This window comes from Mustela lutreola, chromosome 2 (assembly GCF_030435805.1).
Source record: "Mustela lutreola isolate mMusLut2 chromosome 2, mMusLut2.pri, whole genome shotgun sequence".
NCBI lineage: Eukaryota > Metazoa > Chordata > Mammalia > Carnivora > Mustelidae > Mustela > Mustela lutreola.
The window spans coordinates 104,061,086-104,088,007 of NC_081291.1; the positions used below are offsets into that span (position 1 = coordinate 104,061,086).

At 36.7% G+C, this 26,922-nt stretch overlaps 1 protein-coding gene across 5 annotated transcripts in view; it reads right to left on the reverse strand.

The window, feature by feature from the left end:
- Positions 1-26,922, reverse strand: part of CCDC14 (coiled-coil domain containing 14) — a 49,831-nt gene that overhangs the window by 9,966 nt on the left and 12,943 nt on the right. For all 5 annotated transcript variants that reach the window (XM_059162884.1, XM_059162879.1, XM_059162881.1 and 2 more), the window contains 4 exons: positions 24,934-25,075; positions 13,542-13,624; positions 2,826-3,044; positions 2,618-2,750 (listed from right to left, as the gene is read on the reverse strand). In XM_059162884.1, the coding sequence (XP_059018867.1) occupies positions 2,618-2,750; positions 2,826-3,044; positions 13,542-13,624; positions 24,934-25,075 (577 nt within the window). The remainder of the gene's footprint in view (positions 1-2,617; positions 2,751-2,825; positions 3,045-13,541; positions 13,625-24,933; positions 25,076-26,922) is intronic.

Genomic DNA, 26,922 nt, shown 5'->3' on the forward strand with positions numbered 1-26,922 from the left:
TATCTGGAGTATAATATACATGTTTGTTGAATAAATGAATAAGCAAATTAATCCACTTTTTTATTCCTCCATCTCTCAGGTTAAAAAAAAATGCATTAAGTTTCACTTAGACTAAATTAGGCATGGAGTTGTTACCAGGAATAAACTATTTTAGCTAAGGACATGTCACATGCAAGAGTGAGAGCAAATCTGACTAGGGATTAAGAGATGTGAGTTTCAGTCCCAGCTCTGCTACTAACTTTCTATCAACATTGAACTTACATGGTCCCAGTTTTCTCATCCATGAAAATGCAGATATTACAATCTTTTCATCATAGATGAGGATCAATAAAATAATAGATATGGGAGGGAGAAGACATTGGGGAAAAAAATCAAAGTACATAATAAATAAAAGATTACATCAGCTTCTGATTTCATGCTCACAAAGGAGCTAGATTTAGTAGTATGAAGTAAAGACTGTGAGACTAAAAGTAAATTCTCAGGCAACTAGATCATCCATTGCATTTTCTGCTAGAAGCTGAACACCATGCCCTTTATATAAGGAGAAGCCCCCAGGGACACCTACGCAACCACTCATGGAATCTGACCATGCTGACTTGCTGTTCTAGTTTTCTTTTCCAAATAGACAATATACCAAATGCATTTTCAAGAAAAAGTTTATATCCTATAAAAGTCACCCTTTTAAGGTGTATGACTGAGTTATTTTTAGTATATTCATAGAGTTATGTAATTGTTACCTTTATCCAATTTCAGAACATTTTCACCACCTAAAAGGAAACCCTATACCCACTAGCACTCATTCCCCACTTCTTCCCCTCTTCTCCCAGCCACTGGCAACCCCTAATCTATTTTTTGTTTCCATGGGTTTGCCTCTTCTGAACATTTCCTATTAAATGGAATCATAAAATGTGGTCTTTTGTGACTAGCTTCTTTTACCTTAAAATTTATTTTACCATAAATATTTGATAATAACAGTTTTCATTTCATTTCATTTTGAAACAGAGTTTCAAAAAGAGGAGATGCGGGCGCCTGGATGGCTCAGTGGGTTGAGCCGCTGCCTTCAGCTCAGGTCATGATCTCGGAGACCTGGGATCGAGTCCCGCATCGGGCTCTCTGCTCGGCAGTGAGCCTGCTTCCTCCTCTCTCTCTCTCTCTCTGCCTGCCTGCCTCTCTGCCTACTTGTGATCTCTCTGTGTCAAATAAATAAATAAAATCTTTAAAAAAAAAAAAAAAAAAAAAGAGGAGATGCTTTCCTTTGGTGACTTTATAAAGGCTTTCATTAGGAGGGACATTCTCTCACTTTACTTTGAACAAGAGTGGTATAAGTAAACATTTTAGAAACTCTGACCAAAGCCCAATTAATTATAACACTACATGGATATATAGTGTCTTTTGCTTGTCCCCATTGTTCAATAAGAGTTTGAGTGAAATATGAATGTGGAAAAAAGCATTATTTCTATATTAACATAGCTTATATATAATCATTTCAAATATGCTTATAAAACTAAATTAATAAATTATATATATACATACATATCACTGTTTCATCTATTTTCCTAGAACTTCGTAATTCAAAACAGATCTTCTCATTTGAAATATAAAGGAGATCATTTTATATTCAAAATTGTTTAGTATTTGGAACTATGAACCTCCAGGATCATTCAGATGCATGGTCAGATCTGATGATATTCAGGCCTAAAATCACTGACTTCTCCTCTAGTATTTAAATAAGTAGTTGGAAATCCAATTCTTAACAAATGTCTCAAGAGAAAACTGAACTTTTAAAGTACACATCTTATAAAAATTGGGGTGATTTTATTGATTTAAGAAAAGACGTGTTATGGGCGCCTGGGTGGCTCAGTGAGTTAAGCTTCTGCCTTCAGCTCAGGTCATGATCTCAGGGTCCTGGGATTGAGCCCTGTATCAGGCTCTCTGCTCAGTGGGGAGCCTGCTTCCCTATCTCTCTCTGCTTGCCTCTCTGCCTACTTGTGATCTTTCTCTGTCAAATAAATAAATAAAATCTTAAAAAAAAAAAAAAGAAAGAAAGAAAAGAAAAGACATATTAAGGAAGCAAGGGCTCTTAGGGGTTGCTGCCAACTCCCTCACTTTCGTGTTGAAATGACTGGGGCCCAAAACGGCTAAATGACTTTTCTGAGATCACCTGGCCTGAGGGTTTCTGTGTTCAGAGCATCACGTGAGTGATTTCTTCGTGTTCCCATCAACCCTAATCATGCCCCACTTCACAGCTGAGGTTTACAGAGGGTCAATGACTTGCTTACAGTCACAGCCAGTACATGGTAGAGCTTGGGATTCCATTCAGTTCTCCCTGACTTCAGAGCCAGAGGGCTCCCCACCATTTGCTAAATTAGTCTTCAGCTTACCTACAAAAAGCTGAAGCTCCTTACAAGAGCCCTTTTCCTGGAATCACATGGTTTAGAAAGGCACTGAGCCAGGTTTGGCATTTCCATATCTAACTAGAGTCGAAGAAAACATCATCAGAAATTACTAACAAAATAAGAGCGAAGGGGGAAAGAGAGCAGGCTAAAATCATTTCTAAAATGATTATTCTATAAATAATCTGACAAGAGGTATGTTAGTCAAAAAAAGTCAACGTTACCTGGTTAATTCTCTCAGGCGAGCCACCTCAGCATTGCGCTGACGTAATGTTATTCCCAAAATTTGATTTTCCTTTTCAGCAGCTTCTAACTTAAACCGAGAGCTTTTCACATTGACTAAGGCTTCCTCCAATTCTGAAACCACAAAAAAGTTTCAGTTTCTTCATTCTTTTTAAAAACTGTGACCAAAACTACAATTCAAATACATACCAATTTTTATTCTTGTTGTCTCAATGTCAAATTGCTGTTTATTTTCAAGTAAAGTCTGATCTTTCTCTTTAAATATACCAGCAAATTTTTTGTTTTCATCTTTCTGATTTTCAATCACTTTTAAAAGTTCCTCATTTTTACTCTGTAGTAATTCCTGGCTCTTCAGTGACTCTTGTAATTGGTTTTGCAGGGACTTGTTCAATGACTGAAGGGAAAACACTGCAAGAAAAAACAGATCAAAGAATTGCTGCTTGAATTTAAAAAGCACAAACCTGAAAAAGATCTGCTTTTAAAAAAGAAAAGATCTGGAATTTACTGGTTTTGCTTAAGAATTATATGCTGGAGTAGTTCTACGTACTACTACATAGTAATTCTATGTAAATACTGAATATATTTTTAATATTTGATGCAGAAGTCATACCTTTTTTCTCTAGTTGATATCTGGGGCATTAACATTTTTTTACCTTTATTAATGAAATAATAATACATGCACAGAGTAAAAAAAAATTCAAACGTGATGAGATACCAATGATACCAAGTGATTCTCAGTGAACAGTCTTCCTCACTACCCTACCTCTGCTCTCCTCCTAAAGGCAATCACTATTAACTTTGGTATCTTTCTGGAAAAGTACTCATGCATATAATATACATATTTAAAAAGAGATGAATCATACTGTACCCATAGTTTCTAACAGTGCCTTTTTCCTCCCCGTAAGACTGATACGTACAGGGACAGAGATCTATCACATTCTCTTTAATGGCTATAGAAGTATATGGCACAATTCACTTAATGAATAAAGACCTATGTGTGAGGCATGGTGTTAGAATCTGGACGTACAGTGGTGATTAGGAGACATGGTCCCTGTTCTCAAAGAGCTGATAACAAACAAGTAATTATAAATAGCAGTAAGTGCTCTCAAGGGAACAATAAGGTAAATGAGCAGAGACTAAAAAGAGATTAACTACTTACAACGGCAATCACCAATCTCCCCACTTCCTATCTTAGCCTCCTTTCCCACCCATCCTCACCCCCACTGTTTATTCATAGGGGAACCAGAGTGACTTTTTCCAAAATTACTCTGGTGAAGATGAGCAGTTTCATGAAGTATGTGTTCGGTTGGGTGATCATATTTTTCTTATTACTTTGCAAGAGCTATTTATATGTAAAGAAAATTAAGCCTTTATCATATAATATATTATGAAAACATTTTCCCCATTTTGTTGATGTGTTTTAAATGCGTTTATAATTTTGCTGTTCAGAAAAATGAAAAAAAATTCAGAGGACAAATTTTATCATCTTTTCCTTTCTGGCAACTGAGTTTTGTCAGGCTTAGGAAAAGATCCCAAGAATACAAAAACAAACAGTTCTCATCTTTTCCTCTGCTGTAGGTTCCCCCCCGCTTTTTTCTATTATTTTAAACTCGATGATCCATAAACATAATTTGGCAATATCTGTCAAAATTGCAACTGTATATATGCTTTGACTCAGTAATTCTACAACTATAATCTACAAAATGCTCACAATGTGCACAAAGACATATGTATAAGATTTTTACTGCAGCATGGTTTGCACTGGGAAGATACCCTAGATAATGATCATCAGAGAACTTCAAATACCAATAGAGTATTTGAAGGATGGAACCACATAAGCAGAATATCCAAACAGTTCTTAAACAGAAAGAAAAATACCCATTATAGGTTTAATTAGGGCATTAGGGCAGGGAGCTAAGACGGTGGCATAGCAGGAGGACCCTAGGGCTTGCCTCATCCCTTGAACACAGCTATATAATTATCAAATCATTCTGAACACCCAAGAAATTTATCTGAGGACCGATAGAACAAACTGTGCAACTAGAGGGAGAGAAGAGGCTACATGGAGGAAGGGAGGAAGTGGAGAGGCATGGTTTGGGGGAGAAGAGGGTGGCAGGTACTACAGAGGGAAGGGAGCGCTGGTTGCAGAGGAAGGTGTGGGAAACTGGAGTGCACAGGGATACCTACAAGGAGACCAGTTCCCCAAAGCCATTGGCTGGGAAAACAAGAGGGGCTGATTTTTATGAGTTTTTGCAACCAGTGGGGCTCAAAGACTGGAGTTTTAAAGGTCCCTGGGCTTGGCTGGGATAGAGATCTGAGGGTGCTGCCCTACTGCTGGAGAGAAGGCAGGCAAGCAATCCCAGGGCACACAGCACAATCTAAAGAACACCTAAGGGGCCCAGGGAAAGGCTGTTTTTACTTTCTGGAGTGCATCTGAGAGGTGGTATTGCCTCTCTACAGACAAAAGAGCCAGCAGGCACCATTTTCCTCACCCACCCTTAAGCAAAGGTGCAGCGACACCTGCTGGACACCTGCTGAGGGCCGCTAACCAGGACACTGGCTGTTTAACCAGCTTGCTCCAAATCCCACACCCCTGTCCTCTGGCACAACAGCCCTTCTGGGTCAAACCTGCATTAGTCCCAGTGCACCGAGACCCTCCCCCAAAGACCAGCAGAGGTCTCTACCACACCAGGTCCCCAAAGTTTGGAGTTTTAAGTCAGCAGGCTTGGCTAGAACAGAGCCCAAAGTGCACTGTGCTGTTCCAGCAGCGCAAGGCAGGCAAGCAACCCAGAGTGTAAAAACAGCAATCTGAAAAATGCATAGGACACATAAGGGGAAAGTATTCACTCTTCTGAGAGGGCCTCCCTGAGAGCAGCAAGCACTGACTCCCTTCTCTCAGAACAAAGGGGCTGGCTAGCACCATTTCCCTCCCCCAGCTCTCAGCATAAACCAATTCCATAAACAGCACAGCACCAACACTGGCTGCCTAACCTGCTTACACCAAGTCCTTTCCTGTGCTCTACTGGTACTGCTTTTCTTGGACAAGTGTGTTAAAGGATCAGGTCCAGCAGATCTTCCCAGAAGATCAGCATAAACCCCTGCACGTATATGTCTACCAACTTAGGGTTCTGCAAGGCTTCGTTCTAGTGGAAGTGGCATCAAGTTTCATTTAACAAGCAGTCCCTAACTAAAACTCGCCACACTCTGGCCAACTTTCAAGCACTGTTCATGGCAGGTAAGGAGAACCTTTGCAGACAACTGACCTGAGGGACAGAGCAACCAAACACAGCACCTGAGTGCATGTGGCACACATCAGAGATGCTCCCTGAAGCACCAGGTCCTGGACTAAACATTATATGATCTCTTCTTCATAAAGGATTACTCTCAGGAGCAGGAAACATCACAAGCTTTCCTAACACACAGTAGAAAAGACCTAGATAAAATGCCAAGATACAGGAATTCATCCCAAAAGAAAGAGCAAGAAAAGATCATGGCCAGAGATGTAATTGAAACAGATTAAAAAAAGAAACTTATATAAGTAATATGCCATAAGGATACTTGCTAGACTTGAGAAAAGCATGGAAGACTTCAGGGAGGTCCTCACACAGAGGTAAAAGAGTGAAAAAACAATCAGGCAGAAATGAAAAATGCAATATCTGAGATTTGAAACCAGCTGGATGTAATGACCACAAAGATGGAAGAGGCAGAGGAACAAATAAGAAATTTACCTTTCTTAGATAAATTTTGATACAGAATTTCTGATATGGAAGATAGAGTTATGAAAAATAATGAAGCTAGACAAAAGAGAGAAAGAAGAATGATGGATCACAAGAGTAGACTTAGGGAGCTCAGTGACTCCATTAAATGTAATAACATTTGCATCATAGCAATACCAGAACAAGAGAGAGAAAAGGAGGCAGAAGATTTATTTAAGGAAATAAAAGCTGAAAACTCCCCTAATTTGGGGAAGGAAACAGACATCCAGTAGGCAGAGAGAACTTTCACCAAAATCAACAAAAGCAGGCCAGCACCAGATTTTTAGTTAAATCTACAAAATCTAGTGATGAAGAAAAAGATTCTAAAATCAGCAAGACAAAAACAAGTCCCTAACTTACAAGGGAAGACCCATAAGACTAGCTACAGATCTCCCACAGAAACTTGCCAGGCCAAAAGGGAGTGGCATGATATATTCAATGTGCTGAATGGGAAAAATCTGCAACCAACAATCAATACTCTATCCAGCAAGGGTATCATTCAGACATTCAGAATAGAATGGGAAAGAGTTTCCCAGACAAATAAAAACTAAAGGAGTTCATGAACACTAAACCAGCCCTGCAAGAAATATTAATGGGGACTCTGAGCAAGAAGGAAAAACCAAAAGTGACAAAGACTAGCAAGGAACAGAGAAAATCTCCAGAAACGATGTCAAAACAAGTAATAAAATGGCACTAAGCACATATCTATCAATAATTACTCTAAATGTAAATGGAGTAAATGCTCCAATCAAAAGATGTAGGGCATCAGAATGGATTAAAAAAAATGAGACTCAATTTAGACCTAAAGACACCTGCAGATAGAAAGTGAGGGGATGGAGGGGTGCCTGGGTGGCTCAGATGGTTGAGCATCCCACTTTTGGTTTCAACTCAGGTCATGATCTTATGGGTCACAGGTTCAAGCCCTGTGTCTAGGTCTGCACTCAGCAGGGAGTCTGCTTAAGGATTCTCTCCCTCTGCCCCTCCCCTGACTTCTGCATGCTAAGGTAAATAAATAAATCTTAAAAAAAAAAAAAAAAAAAGAAGAGGAAAGAAAGAGAGGGGAAGAAGAAACATCATGCAAATGATGTCAAAAGAAATCCAGAGTAGTAATACACCTACATTGGACAAACTAGACTGCATTTTTTTTGTTTTACTTTTTTAAAAGATTTTATTTGAGAGAGAACATGAGCACACAAGTAGCGAGAGGGACAGAGAGAGAGGAAGAAGTAGACTCCCTGCTGAGTGCAGAGCCCCACTTGGGGCTTAATCCCAGGATCCTGAGATCATGACCTGAGCTGAAGTCAGATGTTTAACCAAGTGAGCCACCCAGGCACCCCCAAACTAGACTTTAAACCAAAGACTGTAACAAGAGATGAAGGATGGGAAGCCATGGTGGCTCAGTAGGTTAAGCATCTGCTTTCAGCTAAGGTCATGATCCCAGGGTCCTGGGATCAAATCCCACAAAGGGCTCCTTGCACAGCAGGGAGCTTGCCTCTCCCTCTGCCTGCTGTTCTCTCTGCTTGTGCTCTCTCTCTCTGACAAATAAATAAATAAAATTTAAAAAAAAGAGAGAGAGAGAGATGAGGGACACTATATCATAATAAAGGGACTATCCAACAAGAAGATACAACAATGGTAAATATTTATGCCCCCAACTTGGGAGCATCCAAAAACATAAAATAATTAATAACAAACATAAAGGAACTCATTGGTAATAATATAATAATGGGGGATTTTAACACCCTACTTGCATCAATGCAGATCATCTAAGCAGAAAATCAATAAGGAAACAATGGCTTTCAATGACACGCTGGACCAGATGGATTTAACAGATATAGTCAGAACATTTCATCCCAAAGCAGCTGAATACCCATTCTTTTTTTTTTTTTTTTTTTTTAAGATTTTATTTATTTGACAGAGAGAAATCACAAGTAGGCAGAGAGGCAGGCAGAGAGAGAGAGAGGGGAGGAAGCAGGCTCCCTGCGGAGCAGAGAGCCCGATTCGGGGCTCGATCCCAGGACCCTTGGGATCATGACCTGAACCGAAGGCAGAGGTTTTAACCCACTGAGCCACCCAGGTGCCCCCGAATACCCATTCTTTTTGAGTGCACAAGGGACATCTTCCAGAATAGATCATACACTTAGTTCACGAATCAGGCCTCAAAAAGCAGAAAAAGATTTGCGATCACACCATGTCTATTTTCTGACCATGAAAGATATGAAATTTGAAGTCAACCACATGAAAAACTTTAGAAAGACCACAAACACATGGAGGTTAAACAACATATTACTAAAGAATGAATGGATCGACAAGAAAATTAAAGAAGAAATTAAAAAATACATGGAAACACATGAAATGAAAACACAATGGTCTAAAACCTTTGGGATGTAGCAAAAGCAGTCCTAAGAGGAAAGTATATAGCAATAGAGGCCTTCCTCAAGAAGCAAGAAAAATCTCAAACAACTTAACCTTACATCTAAAGGAGCTAGAAAAAAGAACAATGAACAAAGCCTAAAGCCAGCAGAAGAATGAAAATAATAAAGATTAGAGTAAAAATAAATTATATAGAAGCTAATAAACCAGTAGACTAGATCAATGAAACCAGGAGAGGTTCTTTGAAAAAAAATAATAAAATTAATAACCCCCAAGCCAAACTTGTCAAAAAGAAAAGAGAAAGGACCAAAATAAATAAAATCACTAAAGAGGAGAAATAACAACCAACACCACAGAAATGCAAATAATTACAAGAGAATTTTAATGAAAAATTATATGCCAACAAATTTGACAACCTGGAAGAAATGGATAAATTCCTAGAAACATATAAACTATCAGAATTGAAACAGGAAGAAATAGAAAACTGGAGCATACCAATAACCAGCAAAGAAACTGAAGCAATAATCAAAAATCTCCCAAGAAACAGAAGTCCAGGGTCAGATGGCTTCACAGGGGAATTCTACCAAACATTTAAAAAAGAGTTAATACCTATTTTTCATAAACAATTCCAAAAAATAGAAATGGAAGGAAAACTTCCAAGCTCATCCTATGCAGCCAGCATTACTCTGATTCCAAAACCAGACAAAGACTCTACTTAAAAAGAGAACTGCAGGCTAATATCCCTGATGAACACGAATGCAAAAATTCTCAACAAAATATTACCAAATTGTATCCAACAGTATATTAAAAGAATCATTCACCACAATTAAGTGGGATTTATTCCTGGGCTGCAAGGGTAGTCAATATTCAGAAATCAATTAACGTGACACACCACATTAACAAAAGAAAGGCTAAGAACCATATGATCCTCTCAATAGAATGCAGAAAAAGCACAGAACTACAACATCCTTTCATGATAAAAACCTTCAATAAAGCAGGTTTAGATGGAACATACCTGAACATAACAAAGGCCCTATAAAACCCACAGCTAATATAGTCCTTAGTGAGGAAAAACCGAGAGCTTTTCTTCTATAGTCAGGAACAAGACAGGGACGTCCACTGCTACCACTGTTATTTAACACAGGATTTTAAGTCCTAGCCTCAGGAATCAGACAACACAAAGAAATAAAATTGATCCAAATGGGCAAAGAAAAAGTCAAACTTTCACTGTTTTCAGATGACATAATACTGTATTTAGAAAACCCAAAAGCCTCACCCCAAAAAATTGCTAGAACTGATACACAAATTCAGTAAAGTTGCAGGATACAAAATCAATGTACAGAAATCTGTTGCACTTCTATATACAAACAATGAAGCAGCAGAAAGAGAAATCAAGGAATTGATTCCATTTACAACTGCACCAGAAACCATAAGATACTTAAGAGTAATCCTAACCAAAGAGGTAAAAGATTTGTATTCTGAAAACTATACAATATTAATAGAAGAAATTAAAAGTGACACAAAAAAATAGAAAATATTCTATGCTCATACACTGGAAAAACAATTATTGTTAAAATGTCTATACTCCAGGGCACCTGGGTGGCTCAGTTGATTGAACATCTGACTTCGGCTCAGGTCGTGATCTCAGCATCCTGGGATTGAGCTTCATGTCAGGCTCCATACTCTGTGGGGAGTCTGCTTATCTCTCTCCCTCTCCCTCTGCCCCTTGCCCTGCTCATGCTCTCTCTGTCTCTCTCTCAAATATATAAATAAAATCTTCAAAAAAACTGTCTATACTTCCCAAAGCAATCTGCACCTTTAATTCAGTCCCTATCTTAATACCACCAGCATTTTTCACAGAACTTGAAAAAACAATCCTAAAATTTGTATGGAACCACGAAAGACCCTGCATAGCCAAAGCAATCTTGAAAAAGAAAAGCAAAGCTAGAGGCATCACAATCCCAGACTTCAAGTTATACTACAGAGCCACAGTGATCAAGATACAATGGTACTGGCACAAAAACAAGACACATAAATCAGTGGAACAGAACAGAAAATGAAGAAATGAACCCAAAACTATATGGTCAACTAGTCTTCAACAAAGTAGGAAAGAATGTGCAATGGAAAAAAGACAGTTTCTTCAACAAATGGGTTGGGAAAACTGGACAGCCACATGTAAAAGAATGAAACTGGGCCACCTTCTTACCCCATACACAAAAATAAGTTCAAAATGAAGAAAGACCTAAATGTGAGACAGGAAACTATCAAAATCCTAGAGAAGAACACAGGAAGCAAACACTTTGACATTGGATGTAGCAACTTCTTACTAGATAGGTCTTCTAAGGCAAGGGAAACGAAAGCAAAATAAACTATTGGGACCTTATCAAAGTAAAAGCTTTTGTACAGCAAAGGAAATCAACAAAACTAAAAGGTTTTCCTTTGGAATGGGAGAAGATATTTCCAAATGACATATCTAATAAAGAGTTAGTATTCAAAATACATAAAGAACTTATCAAACTGAATACCCCCAAAGCAAATAATCCAGTTTTATTAAAATGGGCAGAAGACATGAATAGACATTTTTCCAATGAAGATATACAGATGCTAACAGACCCATGAAAAAATCCTCATCACTCAACATCAGGGAAATCCAAATCAAAACTACAACAACATGTATCCTCACATTTGTCAGTATGGCTAAAATTAACAACACAGGCAACAAGAGGTGTTAGTGAGGATATAGAGAAAAGGGGGACACTCTTACACTGTTGGTGGGAATGCAAGCTAGTGCAGCCACTCTGGAGAACAGCATGGAGATTCCTCAAAAAGTTAAAAATAGAACAACCCTATACCCCAGCAATTGCACTACTAGGTATTTACCCAAAGGACATAAAATATAGATTCAAAGGGATACATACACCCCGATTTTTACTGCAGCATGATCAATATCCAGATTATGGAAAGAGCCCAAATGCCCATCAACTCATGGATGGGTAAAGAAAATATGGTGTATATACACACACACACAGAATATGACTCAGCCATCAAAAAGCATGAAATCTTGTCATTTGCAACAACATGGATGGAGCTAGAGAGTATTATGTGAAAATAAGTCAATCAGAGAAAGACAAATACCATATTTCACTTATAAGTGGAATTTAAGAAACAAAACAGATGAACATGGGGAAAAAAAAAAAAAAGAGAGGCAAACCATAAAATAGAATCTTAACTATAGAGAACAAACAGAATTGCTGGAGGGCAGGTGGATGGGGATGGGTTAAATGGGTGATGAGAATTAAGGAGGGCACTTGAGCACTGAGTGTTGTATGTAAGTGATGAATCACTAAATTCTACACTTGAAACTAATATTACACTGCATGTTAATTAACTGGAATTTAAATAAAAACCTGGAAAAAAAAACTATCCACTACATATTAAATGAAGAAATCTAAGCTTCAGAAGACCATATCCAGTGTAATCTCATTTTTAAAAAAGAAAAAAATACACATATTTTAATTTAGTTCTTTTAGTGCTGGGCACACGGTAGGAACTCAGAATTTGTGAAACAGATCAATTCTACATGAACAGGAGACATGTCTTATTGGGATATAATAGCACAGAGCTTTATAAAAAATTCTTTTATTTAAATTCAATTTAGTTAACCTATAGTGTATTATTAGTTTCAGGTGTAGAATTTAGTGATTCATCAGTTGCATATAACACCCCATGCTCATTATATCACATGCCTTCCTTAATGCCCATCACCTAATTAACTACCCCATCCCCCCACTCACTGCCTCTCCAGCAATCCTTAGTTTGTTTCCTAGAGATAAGAGTCTCTTAACAGTATTTTAATTTTTTTTTTTTTTTAAAGATTTTATTTATTTATTTGACAGAGAGAAATCACAAGTAGATGGAGAGGCAGGCAGAGAGAGAGAGAGGGAAACAGGCTCCCTGCTGAGCAGAGAGCCCGATGCGGGACTCGATCCCAGGACCCTGAGATCATGACCTGAGCCGAAGGCAGCGGCTTAACCCACTGAGCCACCCAGGCGCCCTATTTCCTAGAGATAAGAGTCTCTTATGGTTTGCCTCCCTCTCTGGTCTTTTTTAGTTGGGTATTTTTTTTTTTTTAAGATTTTTAAAATTTACTTGATAGAGCAAGAGGGAAAGAAGGAAGTATGCTCCCTGCTGAGCAAGGGGCCTGATGTTGGGCTCAATCCCAGGACCCTGGGATTATGACCAGAGCCAAAGGCAAACACTTAACCGACTGAGCCACCCAGGCACCTTCCCTCTCTGTTTTTAATCTTATTTTATTTTTCCTTCTCTTCCCCTATGTTCATCTGTTTTGTTTATTAAATTCCACATATGTGTGGAATCATATAATATTTGTCTCTTTTTTATATATGGTATTTGTCTTTCTCTAACTTATTTTCCTTAGCAAAATTTCCACTAGGTCCATCCATGTCATTGCAAATGGCAAGATTTATTCTTTTTGATGGCTGAGTAATATGTGTGTGTGTGTTTGTGTGTATACACCACTTTTTTTTTTAACACCGTATCTTTTTTCATATTTTGGCTATTGTGGACATAACTAATACCACAGATCTCTTATTTTTGTTTCTGGGCTATTTTAATTTTTAATAATATGTATTATTCCTATTTTTTCAAATGTAAATTAAAAGTCTTCTTAAGACAAAGTAATTAAGAAAGCTCAATTCTTTACCAGTATTTCTAGAACAAAGAATTTACTATCAGTTCTTAAAGTTCTTTTACCTACATTCAAGGTTGCATTCCAGAGCACCAGTTGCCTTTTGGGTTTTTCCTTGTTCTTTAAGTTGCTGGTTCAAAATTCTCAGTTGCCTAAAGGAAATAATAAAGAAACATGATTCCAAGAAACCCAAATGCATTTAACAGTGTACATCCAATAGCCTATTAAAAAAGATAATAGCTCCTCTCCAGGAACCATCAGTTTGTTCTCCATAATTAATAGTCTTTTTCTTGGCTTGTTTTTCTTTTTTCCCTTTGCTCATCTGTTGTTTCTTAAATTCCACATATGAGTGAGATCATATGGCATTTGTCTGACCGACTTATTTTGCTCAGGTGAGTGGGGGGAATGGGGAAAAAGGGAGATGGGCATTAAAAAGAACACTTATCATGATGAAAAAGATTAAAAAATTAAAAATGAAAAAGACAAAAGATGGTACTCACCAGGACTGCAGAAGTCCATCTCGTCCCCAAAACAAAGACAGAAACAAAATAAACAAAACAACAAAACCACATTGCTGCTCTTATTCATAAGGCCCGAGATAATTTTTGAAAGATTGCCTGGTACAGCATAAACTGTCCTCTCACAAGAAAAAAAGATGACTTCTCTTAGTTTTCCCTTTTCTGTTTTTGTTCTCTCAATGATTTCTTTGTCTTTTTAAAAAAATTTCTTTCATTTCCTATCTCCTCCTGCTATTTTCTCCTTCTGTCTCCCTTCTCTGCATTTTCATTACCGTACAAATAACTTATTTTTTTTAATTTTGTCTATTTTTTTAAGGTTTTTAAAAAATTTATTAGAGAGAGAGAAAGAGAGATCGCAAGTAGGCAGAGAGGCAGGCAGAGAGAGAGAGGAGGAAGCAGGCTCCCAGCTGAGCAGACAGCCCGATGCCGGGCTCGATCCCAGGACCCTGAGATCATGACCTGAGCTGAAGGCAGAGGCCTTAACCCAATGAGCCACCCAGGTGCCCCCAAATAACTTATTTTTTGAAAGATCTGCCCTAACTATGACCTAGAATACCTGCAAGGACTGACTGCTATCAGACATGCATCTGCTTGGTTCGTCACACATTGAAAAAATTGGGAAATGCAAACCTATGCTTCTAATAATTCTTTATTAGATGGAAAAGTTAATGATCTTATTTTAAAAAAGTGAACGCTAATTAGCAGCAACTTCACCCTACAATAAACTTCACAATTTGTGGCCTCTTTACAAACTGGAACATACAAAAGGAATTACAAAAATGTTTCTTCTAAGAAGCTGACGCTTAAATAACTTTCACAAAGTGAAAGCTGTCTCTATTATCTTTCCAGAATTAATTACCTGAAAATATTCTGTATTATTTATTTGTTACTAAATTTAAAATGATAATGCCTTTCCTCATATCATTTACATGTATTAATTCCAGACAGATTAAGGAAATAAAAAATAGACAAATAAGACCAAGTATAAAAGTTTTAGGTGGAAATCTACATAATCTTGAAGTGGGGAAGGCATTCCTAAGCAAGACTCAAAATCCACCAATCATCAAGGAAAAGAATGAAAGATTTAAACATATCAAAATTTAAAACTTGTCCTAGAATTAGGAATCTGGAAGCAAATACCTGCCACACATATGAGACCAAAAATCCACAACACTTAAAGAGCTCCTGCAAATCAGTTAGAAAGGCAATAAAAATGGATCATTCACATAAGAAATAGAAATGGCCTATAAGGATACAAAAAATGCTTGGCTTTACTAATATGAAGAAATGTAAAGTTAAAACAGGAGATATTTTATGGCCACAAGATTGTCAAAAATAAAAGGAAATAATACTATTTTTTGGTGAGGTAAGTGAATTATCTCAATTGGTGGGAGTCAACTGATATAACCATTTGAACAGCAACTTGACAGTATCCAACGAAATGTAAAATGTTCATTATCTTTGACAAAATAATCTGAGTTATCTAGCCTCAGCAATATAATTGAGCCTTGAACAACACAGGTTTGAACTGTGCAGGTCCAGTTATGCACAGATATTTGATAAATACTATATAGTACTATAAATGTATTTTTCTCTTCCTTAGGATTTTCTTAATATTTTCTTTTATCTAGCTTACTTTATTGCAAGAATACAGTACATAATACATATAACATATGTATTACAATATTATAATATAATACATATAATTATAATACATATAGCATGTATATATGTATTATGTACCATATAATATATATGTTAATCAATAAAAACATTCAATGTTATTGGTAAGGCTCCAGTCAACAGTAGGTTTTCAGTAGTTAAGTTCTGGAGGAGTCAAAAGTTACACACAGATTTTTGACTTCATAGAGTGTAAGGGCCCCTAACTCCTGCATTGCTTGAGAGCCAACTGTAGTTGTACATGCGCAAAAGCATCTACAATCTTTAGATATATACAAAGATGTTCAAAATAACACTATTTAATAGTAATAAGTTAGAAATGACTTACAGTGCTACATAAATTATGGTATATCCACAATGAGAAAAACACAAGTAGTTTTTTAAGAGACATCTGGGGCAACTGAGTGGCTCAGTGGGTTAAGCATCTGCCTTTGGCTTGGGTCGTGATCCCAGGGTCCTGGGATCGAGCCCCACATAAGGCTCCCTGCTCAGCGGGGAGCCTGCTACCCCCCACCACCCACCTGCCTCTTGCCTACTTGTGATCTCTTTCTGTCAAATAAATAAATAAAATCATTAAAGAATTTTTGAAAAATTAAAAAAAAATAAAAAAGAGACATCTAAGTGTACTGACAAGGAAACATCTTCAAGACTCATTGTGAAGTGAAAAAAAGCAAGCTACAGAAGAAAAAACAGTATAATACAATCCCATGTTTGTTTCAAAAACAATTCTGCTTTTCTGAAAAGTTTCCCCTTTATAACAAAGAGTGCAGATCTAGAAAAGGCAGCATAGACTGATAATCTACAACTCTAACTGGAATGCTTATTTTGGTATTTTCTAGGAAAACAGAAAGTACTGAGGTCCTCTTACACACCAAGTATGTGACAGAAGCTTTGCTTGACAATAATCTTGTACACATGTCCCCAGTCAGATTCTTCTCTTCTCTTCCCCTTTATGGCCGCCCTAAACTTTCAACCCTTACTATAAGCCTCTCATTCCTACCTTCCTCCTCTCAGTAGGATACTTTCCTATTTTCACTAAAAATAACATGGCTTGGGGACAGTTACCCTTCTGCCCCAGGGCATACAAATTTACCCATATATATACATATACACTAATCTCATTTCCTTCTTCTAGTCTTAGAGACAGGGAGCCTCATCAGCTTCCTGGATCCCACTGTCTCTCTACTCTTAAGGACTCTGCTCCTATTCCACTTCTTTTATCTTCTCTACCTGCAGCTTCTTCTTTACTTATGTCCGAAGCCAAAAAGTATAATAAAAGCACTCCCATATTTAGGAAAATATGCCCTCCAACCAAATTGTACCATTAGCTACTCTCCTTCCTCCTCATTCCCAGCTTTCAGGGCCAGGATTTTAAAACATGATTGTTCTGGGTGCCTGGGTGGCTCAGATGATTAAGCATCTATCTGCCTTTGGCTCAGGTCATGATCCCAGGGTGCTGGGATGGAGTCCTGTATCAGGATCCCTGCTTGCTCTGCCTTTGCCTCTCTCTCTGTGTCTCTCTCATGATTAAATAAATAAAATCTTTTTAAAAATGACTTTAAAAACATGATTGTTCTATTAAAAAACGATACATGATAAAAAATAACAAAAGATAATCTTTTAAAAATGGATAGAGTCGGGGCACCTGGGTGGCTCAGTGGGTTAAGCCGCTGCCTTCGGCTAAAGTCATGATCTCAGGGTCCTGGGATCGAGTCCCACATCGGGCTCTCTGCTCAGCACGGAGCCTGCTTCCCTCTCTCTCTCTCTCCCTGCCTGCCTCTCTGCCTACTTGTGATCTCTCTCTGTCAAATAAATAAATAAAATTAAAAAAAAAATGGATAGAGTCTCACACACACTTTTAACAAATATTATGTATTATATTTTTATGTACTTGATTTAAACAAAGGAAAATAACTGCTGACATTTAGGCAAATACATCTTTTTTCTTTACTGTTTTAAAATATGGCTCTACTGAAATGAAACATATAATAAACTGCACATTTTATAATGAAAGTATATAATTTGGTAAGTTTTAACATATGATGTGATGAAACCATCACCATAATTAAGATATTCATCACGCCTCCAAATTTCCACATGCTCCATTTTCATACCATCCTCTTCCCAAACAACCACTGATTTATAGATTACTTTGCATTTTCTGGAGTTTTATACTATATATCATACAATGCATTCTTTAGCCTGCCTGCCTTCATTCAGCACACTAATTCTGATGTTGCACGTATCAATAGTTCCGTTTCCACTGTTGGGTGGTATATTCCATTGTGTGGATACACCACCATGTGTTTATCCATTCACCTGTTAACAGACATCTGGATTGTTTCTGATGAACATTCACAAGTAAGTTTTTGTTTGGACATATGCTTTTACTTCTCTGTGTACATACCTAGGAGTGAAATGACTGGATCATATGGTTTATGTTTAATTTCTAAGAAACTACCAAACTATTTTCCAAAGCGGGCGTACCATTTTATATACCCACCAGTAAATTATGCAAATGTCAGTTCCTCCACATCATCATTTGGTAGAGTCTTTTGAATTTTAGTCATTCTAGTGGGTATGTGGTATTATTTCATTGTGGTTTTAGTCTGTATTTTCCTAATGACTAGCAGTGATGAGCAGATTTTCATATGCTTATTTGATACCCATCTATCTTCTTTGATGTAGCATCTATTAAAGCACTTTGTTTTTTGAGTTGTAACAGTTCCTTATACATTCTGTATGTACAAGTCCATCAAATACATGTACTGCAAATATTTTCTCTGTTGTTTGCCTCTTCATCTTTAGTAATAGTGTCTTTTGAAGAGCCAATTTTAAATTTTGATGAAGTCCAACTTAAAAATTCTTTTTACTTATGTTTTTTGTTATATTTAAGAAATCTTCCCCAACCCAGGATCCCTAAGATTTTTTTCTCATGTTTTCTCTAAGTTCTATTTAACTTATTTATTAAGTTTTAACTTAATAGATATTTAACATAGATATTAACTTATTTAACTTATATATTAAGATTTGTGATTCAAGTTAATTTTTATATATGGTGTGGCATAAAGGTTGAAGTAGTTGTTCTTTCCCTCTCTCCCTTCCTTCCTTTTACTTTTTTCCTTTTTTGTGTATGGCTCTCCAATTGTTCCAGCACTATTTAGTGAAAAGATCCTTCATTCCCCCATTGAATTTCCTTAGCATCTTTGTAAAAAATCAGTTACCTTTATTTTATTATTATTGCTTCTTAAAGATTTTATTAGAGAGAGAGTGAGGCCAAGGAAGAGGGAAAAGCAGGCTCCCTGCAGACACAGGACCCCTGAGATTATGACCCAAGTTGAAGGCAGATGCTTAAACTACTGAGTCACCCAGGCCCTCCTAAAAAATCAACTACCTTTACATGTGAGTTTACTTCTGGACTCTATTCTGTTTCAAGTATATATCTATCTATCTTTACACCAATGCCACATTGTCTTGATTACTATAACTTTATGTCTTGAAAAAGAATAGTACCAATTTTGTTCTCCTTTCCCAAAGTTGTTTTGGTTTGGCTATTTTAGATTCTTTGAATTTCCATATAAATTTTAGAATCATCTTTCTAAAAAAAATATGCTGGGTTTTCTCCAAAATTACACAGAATCTATAGCTCAATTTGGGGAGAACTAACATGTTAACAATAATAAGTCTTATAATCTATGTGTCTAGTTTATTCTCATTTATACAGGTCTCCTTTAATTTCTCTCAGCAATGTTTTATAGTTTTCAGTAGACAGGTCTTACACATTTAAAATCAAATTTATCCCTAAATTGATCATATTCTTTGATGCTACTATTAATAGTATTGTTTTTAAACTTCACTTCAAATTGTTCATTTCCAATATATAGAAATACAATTGTCTTTTTTGTATATTGATCTCATATCCTGCAACCTGGCTAAGCTCATTTATTAATCCTAGTTGCTTTTTTGTAGATTCTGTAGGATTTTCTACAAAGCTTATCGTATCATTTGTGAATAAGACAGCCTATATTTAAAAAGGCTTTATTCCCTTTCCTTGCTTTATTGCACTGGTAGAACCTGCAGCACAATACTAAATATAAGTAATAATCACTACTTGCTGAATATCAATCAGACATTTTTTAAGCCTATACAGAGAGAAAAAAATAAGCCAAACTGATTATTACAAATTTACAAATACTATTACAAATACTATTTTATAATATCATAAATATTTTTATAAGCACTATTTTTTATACTATTACAAATGCCACTTTACAATATTAGGTATGGAATTTAGGATTATGTGATTTTATCTGAATGAAAAGTAATAACTGAAATCAGAACTCATGAGCTTTAGACAAATATTTCTCTACTTCATAAAATAGTATTCCTAAATAACCTTAAATAAAGGAAATAGGATATAAAAACATTAATTTTGGAATTTTTATTTTCAAGATAACAAATTCTATTCTGTACCTTAATTCCCACAGTTGTCTTAGTTCTATGTATAGATTCAGTGTTTATCTCTTTATTTGAATTCTTCTCTTGGTTGATTAGAATTTGCCATTCAACAATTTTTTTCGTTGTTTTTAAAGGAATCCAAGAGTGCTGTATTTTCTAAGTTCTTGCACACTTGAGAGTATGTCTTTACACCAAAATGATTGCTGGGTCACATAGGAGATCCTTGGGGCATACTTTCTTTCCCTTAGATTCTTGTAAATAATGTTCTATGATCTTTGGGCAATGAATATTCCTGTGAAAAGGCTGAGGTATTTTTCTCTTTACACATTATTTGCTTTTATTCTGAATGTCTATAAAAGTTAATTTTATTTTGTCCTTAGGATGTGCTGACTTTATTAGCTTGATGTGGTGACTTTATTAGCTTATGTCTTGGTATTGATCATTTTAATAGTTTTCCTGGGATCCTGAATGTCCTATTGATCTGCTAACACAGATTTTTAGTAAATTTCCCTTTATTTACATATCTTTTAACATTGTCTTTGATCCATGAACACTCATTATGTCAAATTTTGCATCCTTTGTTTCTCTTCTATATGTATCTTCTTTACAATAATTTTTAATTATTCTCTTTCTATTTTGTTTTGCTTTTTTTCTTCAACCTTACCCACCATGCCTTCAGTCATTTAACAAACATTTATCAGAGTGAGTGTTAGGGCCAATTCTCAGCACTGGAAATAACAGCAGCAAACAAAAGAGGCAAAAATTCAGCCTTCTCTAATTCACATAGACAGAAAAGAGAACAAATGTTCCCAGAAGCTAAGGGGAAGGAAGAGAGGGAATTACTGTTTAAAGGGTACAGAGTTTATGCTGGAATGAAAAAGTTTGGGGAAATAGATAGTGGTTATGGGAATACAACATTGTAAGAGTATTTAATGCCCCTCAAATGTATACTTACAAAATGGTTAAAAAGGTAAATATGTGCATTATATTTTATCACAAAATAAATCAAGAAAAATTTTTTTAAAAGGGTTTGGTAAGAGGAATAAGTTAAAGTCGGTAGGAAACATTGAACTACGAATTTAGTGGCAAATGGAACAGAAAAATTGGGAGGGGGGTGGGGGGAGCAAAACCCCCCAAACAGCAAACTCACCATTCATATTGTTTAGGTTCTAATGGAATATAAAAACCATGACTTCATGTTTGTTTTCATTTTTGTAAGATGTTTTGCTTCTATTTTCCTGAGCTCATCTAATTCACTTTCCTTCTCCTTTGTAGTCTTTTTTTCCTTTAAGCATTCTCTTTTCCTGCCTCTAAGAAGGATTGTATTATCTTTAACATAAGGAAACTATGGGATTCTGTTTTCAAGTTTTCTTGGGTTTTCTTTGAGCAAGTCATCTGGTGATGTTTATTCTCGACCCCTTTTTATCTCTTTTGTCAGTTTGTTTATTCTGAATGCTATGCAAAGATCTCTCATATAAATTTTTTCTTCCCATGGCTTTTGTGACCTCTCTCTCTCCTGGTTTTCCTGCCACTTCCCGACTTGCTCCTCTTTGGGTTTCTCTCAGAGCTTCCTGTTCCTGTGTTCTTTCCTTAAAAAACTGTTATTCCCCAGTACTTCACCTTTGGTTGCGGCATACTCTATGCCTTCCTGTTGAATTTACCACTTATACGCTGGTAATACATCACTTGCTTTCAATCACCATTGTCTCCAGTGCCTACAACAGTGCCAAATCTATAGTAAAAGCTCAATAAAAATGTGTTTAGTGAATTTCTATCCTGGATCTTGTTCTGTGTTCCACTTACACCATATTTATCTCCAGATGGTCTAAATGATAAATTTAGCATATCTAAATCTTAACTCACTGGCTCTCCTATATCTTCTATCTCAAAAATAACATTAAAAAAAAACAAATAAACAATATATTCTTCCTTTAGTAGCTTCCATCTGGGAGAATTATGTTACCATCTGTCAAATGTTCAAGCCAAAAGACTGAATGCCTCCCCTGGCTCCTCCCTCTCACTCCTATTTCATTTTTTTGTTCTGTGTGAGGTCACAATGGTCTCATATTGGAATCTACAGTCAGGAAGTGGTCGTGAATTCTGTCTTGCCCTATAAATATTAAGGAACTCTCTACCTCAGTGGTTCTCAACTGGAAGTAGTCCCCTCCCAACCGTCATGCAGGGAATTTGGGAATGTGTCAGGGCTTTCGGTGGGCACAATGAATAGGGCACTAGAGACATTTCAGGGGTAGAGACCAGGAAGGCTAAATGTTAAGCTTTTTCTCAGAAGTCCCAAATAAAAACTGTGCAGCCCAAACGCCAAAAATGCCCAAATGCCTTAGAAACATTGCACCTGGCTTTTTTTTTTAAGCCACAAGATGGCAATAAACTCTAAGAAGTCCTGAAAGATCACTTTTCTGGCTAAATAGAAACACATAGTTTCTAAATGTCCAAACAAGAAAAAAATGTTTTTTTTGATTGAAAACGCTGAAAAACACTTTTGAATGAACCTATGTATTCCAACTTCCATTTGTAATGGAAATTATGGATGATTCTTTATAAATTATCAAAGAGGTACAAAAATTCCTACCTCTCTGCTGGAAAGCTCATTCTACTAAAAAGACAAACTGACAAATCCTTTGTTTTTCAGACTTTTCAGTTTTAGAAGGTCAAGTAAACAGTGGGAATAGCATGTTCTTCTACGGACATAGAGTCCTCTATAGTCATAGAGCCAAAAGGATCTGGTGCCAAGTCTGAAGAATAAGGTTAAACATCAAACTAATACTTTTTTTTTTTTTTAAAGATTTCATTTATTTATTTGATACAGTGAGAGAGAGATGAGAGGGGAGAAGGTCAGAGGGAGAAGCAGACTCCCTGCAAAGCTGGGAGCCTGATGCAGGACTTGATCCCGGGACTCCGGGATGACGACCTGAGCCGAAGGCAGTGGTGCAACCAACTGAGCCACCCAGGCATCATCGTCAAACTAATACCTTTTTAAAAAATTAAAACAAGCAGTAGACCAATAAAGTAGTAAGTCTCATTTTCTTGAGTAGCTTATAAATTAGCTCCCAAAACAATTCTAAAATGTTTTAAAGAAGGGAAATAAACAAGAACCACTGATACTTCCCATGGGCACATGTTAAAACAGATAATATTCTGAGACTAAGTTCTGGTATGCTTATTTAAAGAAACCAATTAGTTGACAGTCATACCTTTAAAAACATGCTTCTTTCAAATAGCTTACAGTATACAGTCTACAGTCTGTTATTCCACAATTACACTTAAATATTGAAGTATAAATAAGTCGGATTCTACTTCCTAGCAGAAGCAATGCAGAATGTAGAAATTAAGATAATTTGTTCTCTAAAATCAAACGACTCAGTTTTGAATCTTGTTATGTATGTGACTTTGGACAAGTTACATAGTCTCTCTGTGCCTTGGTATCCTCATCTATAAATGAGAGTAACATATTACCTACCTTATAAAGCCATTCTGACAATTTAAAGAGATGACATATATAAAGGACATAGGCTGGCACATTAGAAACATTCAGTAAATGTTAGAGGTAGTATTAGCTATTACCATTATTACCATTACTATTAGATATTTATGCTTGTTCTTTAGTTGAAAAACTAATGCTATTGTAAGTCAGAACTGAAGACGGTATTATTAGAATTTAAACCCAGCAATCCCATCTTATATTGTAGGATCTTGGAGACTAATGACCTTTAGAGAAATAATCCTAAGCAAGTAAATCTCACTGGGTGTCATGCCTTTGCAGTCGCCAGATCCATAAATTTGAGCTCCTCTCCAACTTGGAATCCTATCTTATTGTTTTCTAATTTCTTGAAAATGTTTGTGTAGGTCCTTGCAGTTCCTATCTGGTATGACATCTACAGGTCATACAACTATAATCCCCACTCAGGGCGCATGCACACTGCAGGGCCGCAGAAGCACAGACACTGTATTCTAATTCTCTGTGAAGTATAGACCTTAGAGTCATGGCCTTGGTGGCCATCACTAAAATACTCAAAGTTAGGATTTTGCGAATAATGGGTAAATGATCTCCTACATAAGTCAAAAATAGCCAAAAGAAAAAATATCTTAAGAATTTAAATGAGTTTTCTTCTATGTCTGAGTGTGGTGGGGCTACTGGTGCTCATCCCTATCAGGTTCTCCTTTCCTCCTGGACTGCATGGGCAGTACAGGAAAATTTTATGCCCCAAATCTTTCCATTAGGCAGGGCCATATGCCTCTTTTTAGCCTACAAAACAGAAGTAGAAGCAAGACTATCGCTTCTGGGCTGGGGTGTGTAGAGTTGATGTGCCAGATTCATGTTCTCTTTTCCCTAAAAAACATGTCTTATGAGACAGTGGCCGCATGAGATGGAGGGAACTTAAACCCTGAGTTATAGGATGAAAGAGGGTCTTTTGACAACCCACATTGGTCTTGACATGAGGGCGAAAGAAACTTTGGCCATGCTATGCCACTGAGATTCTGGAGTGCTACTGTGGCACAGCCCAGACTAGTCTGACAAATGCCCCAAGGAACTTCATTTTTCTCTCTACGCCCAACCTACCAAGGGACAGTGGAGGCAAAGTGGGAGAAAATACTAGCAAACAGAAGTATTGGAAGAGAAGTTAGAGAACACTGGCAATGTTCAGAAATGGAGAAGTGAAAGTAGAAATACAGTAAAACAGCAAATCTGTTTTTCTTATAGAGTCCTAGAGAGCTCATTTGGCACCTTTGTTCTGGCCATAGGACATCTTTGCATATGACAAAAATATTCAGAGAATGATTCATACCTGCGTAACTGAGCATTCTCACTTCTTAGTGGCTGCATGGCCAGTGCTATTTCAACTTGAATATTTGTGTTTCCACTTAGCGCGGGAAGCAGAGATATACACGTCTCCAATTCTGTAATCAACCTCTGAATTTCTGAATCCTCTATAAAAGGGAGAAGAAATAATAACAATACTGTAAATTGTTTTTGGATAAGATTATTCATGTGTGTTACTAAAAAAGAAAATTCTGCAGATATGTACCTATTTGCTATAAAAAGACAACTTAATTACTTATAAATGTGATAAAGAAATCCTATTTTCCTCTTTCCTGCTGCTTGCATTTGCTTATTCAAAAGAATTCTAAAGAAATTAATTCAATAAACTAAAGATTAATCTTCTATCATAGGACTAGTAGTGATTTTTTTCAGTTTAAGAGTATAGTAGGAAGATAGCTGACATGTTTCCTGGCTCATATTCCCAAAGGAATATTAGACTCCTATCACTGCTGAAGGGTTTCCTATAACTGATTATAGTAATAACATTTACAACACAACCTTTGATCCTGGCATAAGCATATAATTCACTTTAGGTGATTCAATTTGACAAAATATTAAAGAAGGATCTACTCTGTTAAGGTTTTATTATTTAATTTTATAATGTAGACTTAAAACAACCAGCCACACCTCATTTGGTTGCCACATCAAAGCAGTGCCATTTCTGCTATTAATTGCAGGGAATGGATGGTTTGGGAGGTGGTAAACAGACACAGGGAGAAGGTGGATTTGCAATCTTTTGTCCTTTTGTAATTGCCCTTCATTTCCATTCAAATTTTCTGTGGACTGAAAACATTTAATAATTATAGTATTCACTCTCTTATAACCAAAAGAGGTAGAAAGTTTATTCTAAATTATAAAACTTTACTCAATCCCATGGGTATTTTAACACCCTGATGTAAATAAAGTACATCTTTATTTATATAGTTAACATCTATGACCAACTACCGAGAAGTTCCCTATCAATCCTTTGTAGAGTAGTTTAGCTCATAAGCATTGGAGGCAGAGATCTGGGCTCCACCATTTTCTAGCAATGGAACTTGAGTCAAATTACTTAACTTCCTGAAGCCAAGATTTCTCAATAATTAAAAGGAGAGGGGCGCCTGGGTGGCTCAGTGGGTTAAGCCGCTGCCTTCGGCTCAGGTCATGATCTCAGGGTCCTGGGATCGAGTCCCACATCGGGCTCTCTGCTCTGCAGGGGGCCTGCTTCCCTTCCTCTCTCTCTGTGATCTCTTCCCTTCCTCTCTCCTACTGTGATCTCTCTCTGTCAAATAAATAAATAAAATCTTTAAAAAAAATAATTAAAAGGAGATAACAATAACTCACAGGATTGTTGCAAGGATTAAATGAGATAATGCACATAAAACACTTAACACAGTGCCAGGCACATAATAAATACTCACTAAATGACACTTAATATTGTTAGTGTTATTATTATTAAGTATTTGCTTAAGAGAATAGCAATAAATTGAAGATCTGAAAACACAGAGATTTTTAATACATTAAATCTTCAGATTAATAGTGCTATGTTCCTAGAACACATTTTAAGATTTTAAATTTCTTTTTGTCAGTCTGCAAATATTAGGTAATCAGTCAGTGCTTCCACAATCAATTACCTTGGTTTCTAAGATGACAAATCTGTAACTCACTTCGAGTGAAAGCTATTATTTAGCATATACACATAATGAAAACAAATCAATATGACTTGGCTCAAATATCTCATAACTCTACCTAAGACATTGTTCTTGATTTAATTTAAAAAAAAAAGTAGGGGTGCCTGGGTGGCTCAGTCGTTAAGCGTCTGCCTTCAGCTTGGGTCATGACCCCAGGGTCCTGGGATCAAGCCCCGCATGGGCTCTCTGCTCAGCGGGGAGTCTACTTCTCCCTCTCCCACTCCCCTTGCTTGTGTTCCCTCTCTCTCTGTGTGTCTCTCTGTCAAATAAATGAAATCTTAAAA